Here is an 11,874-nt window from a genome sequence, read left to right as displayed (position 1 = left end):
GGTGGAGGGTGGTCACATCCAACTGGAAATGTTCTGGAAGCAGCGGACGCTCCTCCTCTGAGTCTTCTGCCTCCGGGGCTCAGACACACACTTTGCCTGTTCTCTTATTAGACACGTCACATCAGCCATCTCAGACTGCAACAGACGAAGATCGCCATCCTTTCCTTCCTGGACTAAAGTTGCACAGTTCTACAATGACTTCGGTAAAGCAAAGAAATAAAATTAATTCCGATCGAAGTTCTAGCGCTTCCCATGATGACGTGGCAAAGAAGAGCTGGAAGGGAAGCAAAGGGGGATCGGGATGGTGCTCAGTGGTCGGGAAGGTCCTGACTTTTCTCTTCTTCCTCGCTCTGAGCGGAGCGGCTGGTATGTTCGGCTGGTACATGCACAACCTCTCCGAGCAGATCAACCACTTAAACAGGAGGCACGAAGAAACGTCCCTTCAAAGCAATGAACTGGCAACGAAGGTGAAAGGTGTTCTGGTACAGGTGAGATGTTTTCCCATTTAACTTGAGCGACGCCTGTTCATGACCTGTATGATGATATGCTTCCCCAGTTTATCAAAGCACGATTAAAAATTAGGGCACGTTTTAAAAGCATTTCACATCGAATCTATTTCACTGCAAAATAGTCTGTTCCTCGGATACTTTAGTCAGCTATGTGCATGTATATTCCATTATTTAGAGTTCAGGTTGGAGATTTTTTTTAAATTTACCGATAATTATCACGGATAAGGTAAGACACAAGATTAAAAGTAAAATGCCTAATTTTGTATACCAATACTGTACTTGATAACCGAGGCAATAGTTGTCACATCATGCGCATCTGAGATAAATAGATTCTATAAGAATTCTATACGGATTTCTCTGAGCTATATCATTTAGTGAGAGCGTTCAGAGAATTTTAATAAAACATCTTGGGGAGCACAGTCAAAGTTTTTCCACTCTCAAAGTGTAGCTTCATGGCTAAGGGCCCAGAATTGGACACAATACTCCAGCTGAGGCCTAAACAATAACATAAATATTTAGCAGAACTTCCTGCTACCCTATGCCTCTATTTATAAAGCCAAAGATCCAATATGTTTCAACAGCTTTATCAACCTGCCCTATCTGTGTATGTGAAACTCCAGGTCCCTCTGCTCCTGCACACATTTAAAACTGTACCATTTATTGTATATAGCCTCTCCTCATTCTTCTTCTCAAAATGCACCACCTCACACTTCACTGCATTAAACTTTATCTGCCATGTGTCTGCCCATTTCACCAGTCTGTCTACCATGTTTACTACGTTCCCAAGTTTTGTGTCATCTGCAAACTTTAAAGTTTTACTCTTTATACCCAAGTCATTCACATATATCAAAAAGAGCGATGGACCTAATACTGACCCTGGGGGACACCAACTGTATACTTCCCTCCAGTCTGAAGAATAACCATGCACCATAACCCTCTGCTTTCTGTCTCCCAGCTGATTTCATAGCCATGTCCCTGTTATACCATGGGCTTCAATTTTGCTAAGTAGTCTATTGTGTGGCACCTTATCAAACACCTTCTGAAAATCCATATAAACAACAACTTGGATTTATATAGCACCCTCCTGGATGGCATCTCAGAGTGCTTCACAGTAACAGATCCCGGGGCCAAGCCAGGGGGAGGGGGAGGTAACCAAAGGCGCGATCGAAAAGAAAGGTCTTCAGCCGAGACCTGAAAATAGGAAGAGAGGGTGCGAGGAGAAGGGAGTGAGGAAGGGAGTTCCAGAGCCTCGGGGCGTAGTGGCTGAAGGCACGGCTTCTTATGGTGGAGCAGAGGATTCGGGGGACAAGGAGGAGGCCAGACCCGGTGGAGCGAAGGCAACGGGTACTGTTGTGAGGAGAGAGGAGGTCAGAGAGGTTAGGGGCTTCCAGAGGACTGGAGGGATTTGAAGACAACGGTGAGGATCTTGAAGTCGATCCTCTCTGGGACAGGCAGCCACTGCAGTCTGACAAGGAGTGGGGTTATTGGGGAGCGGAGTTTGGTGCGGGTGAGAATGCGGGCGGCAGAGTTTTGGATGATATACACTATATCAACAACAACAAAATTACATTTGTATAGTGCCTTTCACATAGAGGGGACGTCATAAGTCAGTGTTTCGGATTTGAGCTGGTGGTTGGGATTGGGAAGAGAGGAGGGTGATCGAAAGCGTGGTTGAAGAGGAAGGTCTTGAGATGAGTCTTGAAGGAGGCAAGAGAGAGGCAGAGGGACTGTGAGATGGAATTCTAGAGGGTGGGGTCTGAGTGTCAGAAGGTTCACCCGCTGAAGGTGGGGTGGGCGAGGCGGGGGATGTGAAGCAGGCTGGAGCCCACTGAGTGATCGGAGTGGGCAGGATGGTCGGGGTTTAGTGAGGCCATGGAGGGCTTTGAACGTGAGGACCAGGATCTATATTCTCTCCACTGTATCATCAAAGAACTCAATTAAGTTTGTCAGACACAATTTGCCTTTAACAAATCCGTGTTGACTGTCATTAATTAGCTTATGTTTTTCTAAGTGAAAATTAATTTTGTTCCAGATTATGGTCTCTAGAAGTTTCCCCACCACCGACATTAGGCTGACTAGCCTGCAGTTACCAGGTTTATCACTCTCCCCTTTTTTGAACAGGACGTAACATTTACAACCCTCCAGTCGTCAGGCACTAATCCCATATATCCAAGGAGGATTGAAAGATTTTGGCCAGAGTCTCCACTATTTCCACCCTAACTTCCCTTAACAATCTAGCAGCTGGGTAACTTTTCTACTTTGAATGCTCCTATTCTTTTACGTACCTCCTCTCTATCTATTTTTATCCTATCCAATTTCTCAATCTCCTCCTCCTTTACTGTGACATTGGCGGTATACTCTTTTGTGAAGACAGAAGCAAAGTATTCATTCAGTACCTCAGCCATGGCCTCTGCCTCCACAAGAAGTTTTCCCTGTTGGTCCCTAATCGGCCCCACCCTTGCTTTGACTATCCTTTTACTTTTTATGTGTTTATAGAAGACTTTAGGGCTCACTTTTATATTCCCTCTAATCTTTTCTCATACACTCTCTTTGCCACTCTTATTTCCTTTTTCAGTTCTCCTCTGCACTTCTGTATTCTGCTTGATTCTCTAATGTATTAATGAGAAGCTCCTTAGAGTGCCAATATGAGTTTCTTAGTCTTCTGAATGGTTTTGTATCAATGAGAGGATTAAAAAGAATCAAATTAGTTCACCTATTTATAAAGTATTCATCCCCCTACCTTCCAGGATAACTGCCATGGTCAAGAATACTTAGATGGCAGCTTCTACAAAAGTCCAATAGCCTATATTTTCTGAAAACTGAAACAATAAAACTTTGATTTTTTGTGATAGTAGGAGAGAAATTGATAAAATAATTTCTGTTTGATAAGTGCTCTCTGACAGATATTTGTGCGCAGAATGACAGTGTTACAAGCGGAGTTGTATACTGGCATATTTGTTCCATGTACATTCATTCAATTCAACTCAACACAGTCAATTCATCAGATTGTAAAGGGGATAACTACAGTGTACAATTAATTCTAATTATGTTCATATACAATCATGAGACTTTTTTTGAGTTAATTGTTCTCACTTGTGTTTCCAACGTCTTCCCGATTGTCAATTCTTTTCACAGCCATATATTTCTCTATAGTCTATGCATAACTTTTCCAGTGTGTATAATGCTGACTTTTCATTGGTGGATCCAATGAGAATGACAACCTCACTCAAATCTTCAGTTGTGTCATGGGAATGTTATGTCTGAACAGGTAGATGAGAAATATTTAATCTTAGGCCGGCACCTCCAACAATGCAATGGAGTATCAATCTAGATTGTGAGCTGAAAGTCTGTAAGTCAAGCTTGAACCCACAATCTTTTGACCTGGAGATGAGAGTGCTACCACCTGAGTTAAGCTAACGCTCGTGAAAGAATCATAGAATTGTACAGCACAAAAAGAGGCCATTCGGCCCATCGAGTCTGTGCCAGCTTTTTGAAAAGAGCAATCTAATGTCAATCCCACTCCCCAGGCCTTTCCCCATAACCCTGCAAACCCATCCTCCTGAAATACCCATCCACCGCGTTTTTAAAAGTTGTTATCGAATTGGCCTCGACCACCCTTTCAGGTAATGTGTTCCAGATTTGAACAACTCACTGCATGAAAAAATTTCTTCTCACCTCCCCTCTGCTTCTTTTAGAAACTATTTTAAATCTGTGACCTCGAGTCACCATTGGAAACAATTTTTCCCTTTCTAACCTATCAAATCCCCTCATGATTTTGAAAACCTCTATTAGGTCTCCTCGTAACCTTCTCTGCTCCAATGAGAATAATCCTAACCTCACTAGCCTTTCTTCATAATCATGTTCCATCATTCCTGGTACCATCCTTGTAAATCTCCTCTGAACCATTTCCATTGCCTCCACATCCTTCCTATAATGTGGTGTCCAGAACTGGGCGCAGTATTCTAACTGAGGCCTAACCAATGTTTTATATAGGTTAATCATAACCTCCTGACTCTTGTACTCTAAGCCCCTACTTATAAAGCCTAGTATCCCATATGCCCCTTTTACAGCTTTATCTACCTGTCCTGCCACCTTCAAGGATTCATTTACCTGAACCCCCAGGTCTCTCTGTTCTTTCACCCTCCTTAAGATTGTATTACCAGCCTATATTGCCTCCCCTCGTTTTTTCTTCCAAAATGCATTACCTTGCATTTCTCCACATTGAAATTCATCTGCCATGTATCTGCCCATTTTACCATTCTGTCTATGTCTTCCTGCAGTTGGTGACTATCCTTCTCACTGTTTACCCCCCTACCTAACTTTGTGTCATCTGCAAACTTGGAAATGGTACTTGCTATACTTGCTAAGTCCAGATCATTTATATATGTTAAGAAGAGCAGTGGTTCTAATACCGATCCCTGGGGAACGCCACTGTACACTTCCCTCCAGTCAGAAAATCAGCCGTTCACCGCAACTCTCTGCCTTATATCTCCCAGCCAGTTCTGGATCCATGCTGCCACTCTCCCTTTTATACCATGGGCTTAAGTTTCACTTAAATAATGAAGCAAAGCAATACACAACAGCAAATCCTCTAATTTTAGAGAGGCAGAAAACATATCAGTTTTTAGTTACGACATGCAAAAGGACACCTCCCACCACATTGCTGAGAGGTAGCTGTAGTTTAGCCATTCATCCTTTATCTCTATTGGAGTATACACAGTGCCAGCTTACAGCAGTAGGGATTGCAAAATATAATTTGAAAAAGGATACAGAGAAAAAAAAAGACAAAAATGGACAAGGTAATTAGAACAATGAAAGCAGAAAAGAGACAAAGAAAGAAAAGAAAGGGAAAAATAATAATAATAATTTTTTTTCAAGGATTATTATCCCCGAAAAAGTGATCCACTAACAATTGGGTTCCTACTTACTGCTCGGTAAACAGTTGTGTGGAGTAAGGAAACTTGCCCAACATTTCCCCCTGTTAGGAATCAAACCCAGGTTTCTTGCTTGCGAGGTGAGTGCACTAACCATTGAACTATAGGACTCCACCTGTAGTAAAAGGACAAGAAATACGAAAAACAAGAACAAGATAATAATAAAAAACTACAATTTTAATAATTGGTTTTGAATAGAATAACACAAATGTATCAAACTTTAGCACCATGAATATTACAATAGGATTACAATATTACACTCATTATTATTATTATTATTGTCATTATTGTCATTATTGTCATTATTGTCATTATTGTCATTATTATGATTATTATGATTATTATTATTACAATCATTCAGGTGTATAGCTATTTTAGGTATAATGTTATTTATCATTAAAATGCAATACTCTAATATTATTTTTATGATTTTTTCATCTATAACAGGTGGATTCCTTTAAAGTTACAATTAACAGATTTGACATAATGCTGCACGACACACAACATGAGCTGAAGGAAACTATAAAAGCACTCACCAAGGGCGAACATGAGACCAATCGAATTGGTGAAACACTGCAAAAGCTGCAGAATGAAATCCTGAGAGACCTCTCTGATGGTATTCAAGATGTGAAGGATGCAAGAGAAAGGGATTTTATATCCCTTGAGAAAACTGTAGAGGAACGATTGATTGAATTAACTAAATCGATCCATGATAATATTGCTGTTTTCACAGAGGTACAGGGCAAATGTCAAAATGATATTGATGAAATTAAGTCAAAGATTACTTCACTAAAAACAACTGTTGAGATAAAGGGACAAGAAATCACTTCTTTAACTCAGAAATATGCCGACTTGAAAAATACCCTGTATTCACAGCAGATTACACATGGAATCCTGCAGCAATCAGTCTCTGAAATTCAGGTGTCTGTTGCAGCTGCATCTGAAGAGATTCAAGACCGTACAAAGGATTTACAGAAAATTAAGAATAGCATAAATGAGCAAGAACAAATAATGCTTTCAAAAAATAATGATATCTCAGTAAATCTAGAAAAGAACAGTGAAAGTTTTGAAGCTAAGTTAACCGTTATAGAAGAAAACATTATGGCTTTGAATACAGCTGCAACACATTTATCTGAAAAAATTGAATACATTGATGCAAGTTCAGTGGAACGTACTATGAGAAGTGTAGCTGAAACTCAGGTATCACTCACAGGGGATATTAAAGTGCTAAAGGCAAATCTAAATGATTTGCAAAGTTTGATGACTGATAAAAGCCTCAATGATTTGCAGCGTGAAATGCAAGCTCTAGAAAAGCATCACACTCAACAGATAAAGGAAATACAATCTGAGAATGAAGAAAAGTTCAAGCAGTTGGAAGCAAACATCAGTAAAGTTGAAACAAAAAATGAGAATCTTGCAGCTGTTTTGCAGTCAGTGGAAGAAATTATACAGACTGAAGTTGAAGGGAAATTTTCATTAATGGAAACATCCATGGATAAATTAAATTCTTCAATCAGTGAAGCAAAGGTTGATCTACAAATGTTAAGGACAGCTGTTGATAATCTACTTTCATACTCACCAAAGATTGAGACTAGTGAGAATGAGCTAGCTTCATTAAAGATATCAATGAATGAGCTGATATTGAATGTTAATAAACTGTCAGATTCTATAGATAGCATAAAGTAAGGCATTAACTTCTCTATAACCAGTTGAAGTTTCAATAGTTTTTATGTAGTTTAGCTCAGAGAAAATACAAAATAAAGAGGTTGTATTGTGAGGATTTTTTTAATGAGACATAAACATGTTAAAAAAATAAAGATTTTACATGTTATTTGTTCAGTACACAATACTTTTAGTTAATGCTTAAAACTGACTCAACTGATCATTTGCATTTTAATAGTGTATAATTATTTCTGAGCATCCAGAGCAAACTGTCCTTCTCATTTTTCACTGCCTTGCATTGAAGTTAAAAAAAAGCATTGTAAAAGTGAACAGTCAGTGATTAGATTACTCATCCTTATCATGAGCAATAAATGTTTTCAATTGATAAATAAAGTTATTACATATAAAAGTACACAAATCAATTATTGACAAGTACTGCAAGCACTTCAATTTTCCTCACCATTAACTTTCAAATTGTTCCCATTCACATGGTGGCAAGACAAAGATCATCATTGGAAAATATAATAGCTCCAACTGCATGAATCCATGAACTCTATTAGGCATGAGTTAACTCATCAGGGTTTTGCATTACCTCCCCACTCCCATCGGGTCGGTGTCATGCTCCGCCATTATCAAGGCCTATGGGACACTATTAAGAGCCCATTGTAAGCCCCATCTATTTTTGGATGAATTGGAGCACTAAGAATTTGTCTGTTTATAGTTGGTGTCTCACTCCTTTTATGAATATCGTGATTATGTTGGTTATGAACCAATTCAATTTCAATAATCCCAATTAATTTTGGACATCGGAAATGCTAAAATCTGGAGAGAAACTGCAAGAAGTTTAACGATCTTAGGTTACTTGCATACCAAATATTGTAGCTGGCAGGTTAACAAGTAAAATGAGTGCTGGTTCTACCCAAACCATAAGTTTTTTACAGGCTTTTGAGAAGTCCAAGGCTCACCAACTTCTTCAAAAGAGGAGAATTTGGTAAGTATGGAAGCTATTGCAGTTCTGAGAAAGAACTAGAATTTTAGAGGCGCTCTCCTTTGGAAGGAGATGTCAAACTGAGGTACCCTATGTCTGTTCAGGTGAAAGATTCCATGATGTTTTTTGAAACGTGAAGTTTCTTCTGGTGCTCTAGTCAACAATTCCTCAGCTAAAATGAATCATTCACTTCATGGCTGATTTGTCACTACATTTTACAATAAATCCTGTAAATAACAACAAAATTACATTTGTATAGCGCCTTTCACATCAGGAGGACTGGTGCTGGGCAGTTAGGGATCTGCACCCGAGCTAGTGGTTGGGATCAGGTGGTGTGGAGGGTGGGGAGGGTAGGGGTGGGAGGGTGCCCGAAGGCACAGGGCTTGAGATGGGTCTTGAAGGAGGCAAGGAAGGGAGAGAGGCAGAGCGACTGTGGAATGGAGTTCCAGAGGGTGGGGGCAGAGAGGCTTAAGGACTGCCCGCCAATGGTGGGGCAGGCAAGGCTGGGGATGTGAAGCAGGCGAGAGACTGCTGAGTGGAGGGAGTGGACAGGTTGGTTTGGGGTTAGGAGGTCACAGAGGTAAGGAGTAGCAAGGCCATGGAGGGCTTTGAAGGTGGGGAACAGTATCTTGAATTGTATCTTCTAAGTGATGAGTCAGTGGAGCCGGGCAAGGATGGGGGTGATAAGGCCGCTGAGCCTGGTGCAGGAGAGGTGGCAGACAGAGACAAGAAGGCAGAGAGAGCCCTGATTGCAGATGGACAGAATGTCATTAATGACTTTCACCACGACTGTTTCCGTGCTTAGGGTTGCATGGAAACCTAATTTGAGCGGTTTTATAGAGGAAAGAGCGAAGCTGAGACTCGATGACTCTTTCCAGGGCCTTCGATAGGAAAGGGAGGTTGGAGATGGGGCAATAACTGGAGAGTACCAATGGGTGCAGGGAAGGTTCTTTGAGGATGGGATTGATGACTGCTGTTTTTAGAGGGGTGGGAACAGTGCCTGTGGATAAGGAGAGATGGATGATGTTGGTTAAAAGGGGCAAGGAGTTGGAGCTGGGAATTAAGGAGAGGGGTGGGGATGGAGTCAAGGGTACAGGTGGTGGGAGATGATGGAGGTGAGGTAGAGGTCTCCCCCACCCAAATCTCGTCCCTCAATCTCGCCCCCTTTCTCCCCCCTCAATTAATCCCCCTTCCCGCCACTCCATCATCCCGTTTTCTCACCACTCAATCTCCCCACTCTCCCCTTCTCTCTCCCTACTCAATCTCCCATTCTCCCTCCTCAATCTCCCCAGTCTTCCCCCCACAATCTCTCCCCATCAATCTAACCCACAACCTCCCCCACTCAATCTCTCCATTCTCCACCCCTCAATCTCCCCCATCACACCTTCAATCTCCCCCATCCCCTCTCCCACACTCAATCTCCCCCCTCACCCCCTCACCCACCACTCAATCTCCCTCCTCTCCTCCCTCAATCTCCCCACCTCAAACTCCCACTCAATCTCCTCCCACCAATCTCTCCCCTCAATCTACCCCCTCTCTCTCCCCCCTCCCTCTCCCTTCCTCTTCCCTTTCCCTCTTTCCACCCTCTCCCCACTCTCTCCTTCCTCTTTCCCCCAACCAAATCTTCCCCCTCAATCTTCCACCTGAATCTCAATCCCTTTCTCCTCCCCAGTTTCCCCCTGTATCCCAACCCTCAATCTCCCCCCTCAATCTGACCCCCTCTCCCCACCCTGATCTCCCACCCACTCTCATCTCCCTCAATCTTCCTTTCTCCCCACCCTGATCTCCCCCCACTCTCTCATCCCCCTCAATCTCCACTCTTGCCACTCTCTCATCCCCCTCAATCTCCTCCTCTCCCCGCGCTCTCATCCCCCTCAATCTCCCACTGTCCCCCCTCAATCTGTCCCTGTCCCCCCCCCGCCTCAACCTCCGCCTATCCTGCCCTCAATCTCCACCCTCTCTCACCACCGCCAATCTCACCCTCAATCTCCCCGCTCACGCCCCTCAAACTCCCCCCTCTCCCACTTCAATCTCCCCTGCTCACCCCCTCAAACTCAGCCCTCACTCACCTTAATCTCTCCCCCTCAATCTCCCCCTTCGATCCCATCTCAATCTATCCCCTCAATCCCACCCCTTCAATTTCCCATCCCAATCTCTCTCCTCAATCTCCCCTCTCTCTCTCCCCTCTATCCCCGCCCCCCTGCCCTCTCTCCTCCTCTCAACCACCCAAATCTCCCTTCTTAATCTCGCCCGCCCCCCATCCTCCTCAATTACCCTCACTCTCCCCTCCCTCTCCCCGCCACTCCATCTCCCCCCTCTCTCCCCACTCAATTTCCCCACTCTCCACCCTCAATCTCTGCCCCTCCCCCTCCTCAATCTCCCTCCTCCCCCCGTCTCCCACGCCTCAATCTCCCCCCTCTCCCACTCCTCAAACTCCCCCTTTGTCCCACTTCAATCTCCCCCCTCTCCCCCCACTCAATCTCCCCCCTCAATCTCCTCCCGACTCAAACATCCTGCTCAGTCTTCCCTCTCCCCCCACCCTCAATCTCCCTCCTCTCCCCCCTACAATCTCCCTCCTCTCCCCCCCTCAATTCCCCCCACCCGCTCTTCCCCCTCAATCTCCCCCCTCAACCTCCGCCTATCTCTGTTTCTCTTCTCTTCTCCCTCGCATTCGCTCCCTTCCCCTAATACTCTCTCTATCTCTCCCCCTTTCCCACTCGCTCTCAATCTCTCTGCTCTCTCCCTCTCTCACTATCTCTCTCCCCCCCCCACTCTTTCCCTCCTTTTTCTCTCCCCTCACACTCTCCCCCTACTCGCTCACCCCTAGTGTCTTCTGCCTACTCTCTCCCTCTCTCTCCACCTTCAATCCCCCCCTCGTTCTCTATTTCTCCCCCTACCCCTTCTCCCTCACATTCACTCCCTACCCGTCATTCTATCTCTATCTGACTCTTTCCCCCTCTCCCATTCTCTCTCAATCTCTCTCACAATCTATCTTTCACTCCCCCCTTTATTTACCCTTTTTCTCTCCCCCACCCCCACTCTTTCCCTCTCTCACCCCCACTCTTTCCCCCTTTTTCTCTCACCCTCTCTCCTCCCACACTCTTCCACCTACTCTCTCCCCCTCTCTCTCCCTCGATCTCCCCCTCTCTATGTTTCTCTCCCCCTTCTCCATCACATTCACTCCTTTCCCCCTCACTCCCTCTCTCCCCCCTTTCCTATTCTCTTTCTCAATCTCTCTCACACTCTCCCCCTCTCTCAATCGTTTTCTGCTCTCTCCCTCTCTCACTCTCCTTTTCGTATCTGTCTCTTACACACATACTCTCTGCTGTATTCCCCCTTTCTCTCTCTCCCTTCTTTCTCCCCCACCGCACTTTCTCCCCCTTTCTTACCTCTGTCTCAAACACATACTCTCTCCCCCTCTCTCTCTCCCCCCTCAATCTCCCCCTATCTCTGTTTCTCTCCCCTTCTCCCTCACATTTTCTCCCTTCCCAATACCTCTCTCACTCTCTCTCAATCTTGCTGAAGATCCTGTTGAAACTCTGGTTCACGCCTTTATCACCTCAAGGCTGGACTATGGGAACTCTCTCCTCGCCGGCCTTCCCGCCACCTCCCTCCACAAGCTGCAGGTCATTCAGAACTCTGCAGCTCGTGTACTGTCCCGCACCAGGCTTCGCAACCACATCACTCCCACCCTCGCTCGCCTCCACTGGCTCCCCATCCCCCAGAGGATCGAATTCAAGATACTCACCCTCACCTACAAGGCCATTCACGACCTTGCTCC

General features: G+C 44.3%; 1 protein-coding gene across 1 annotated transcript; it reads left to right on the top strand.

The window, feature by feature from the left end:
• Nucleotides 1-7,517, top strand: LOC103187963 (cytoskeleton-associated protein 4). The gene is made up of 2 exons (XM_007907721.2): nucleotides 1-488; nucleotides 5,891-7,517. The coding sequence occupies exons 1-2, from the start codon at nucleotides 195-197 to the stop codon at nucleotides 7,127-7,129; spliced, it is 1,533 nt and encodes a 510-aa protein (XP_007905912.1). The 5' UTR covers nucleotides 1-194; the 3' UTR covers nucleotides 7,130-7,517.
• The last annotated feature ends 4,357 nt before the right edge of the window (nucleotides 7,518-11,874 follow it).

The sequence above is a fragment of the Callorhinchus milii genome, unplaced genomic scaffold (genome assembly GCF_018977255.1).
Source record: "Callorhinchus milii isolate IMCB2004 unplaced genomic scaffold, IMCB_Cmil_1.0 Scaffold5, whole genome shotgun sequence".
Classification (NCBI taxonomy): Eukaryota; Metazoa; Chordata; class Chondrichthyes; order Chimaeriformes; family Callorhinchidae; genus Callorhinchus; species Callorhinchus milii.
The sequence above is the reverse complement of the archived record's forward strand: the minus strand, read 5'-3'. Positions and strand labels throughout refer to the sequence as shown.

What these genes read in the sequence shown, in the direction of transcription:
- LOC103187963 (XM_007907721.2), top strand. Translation starts at nt 195, where the DNA reads ATGACTTCGGTAAAGCAAAGAAATAAAATTAATTCCGATCGAAGTTCT. An exon ending in TGAAAGGTGTTCTGGTACAG is followed by an intron (nt 489 to 5,890) that starts GTGAGATGTTTT and finishes CATCTATAACAG; the next exon opens with GTGGATTCCTTTAAAGTTAC.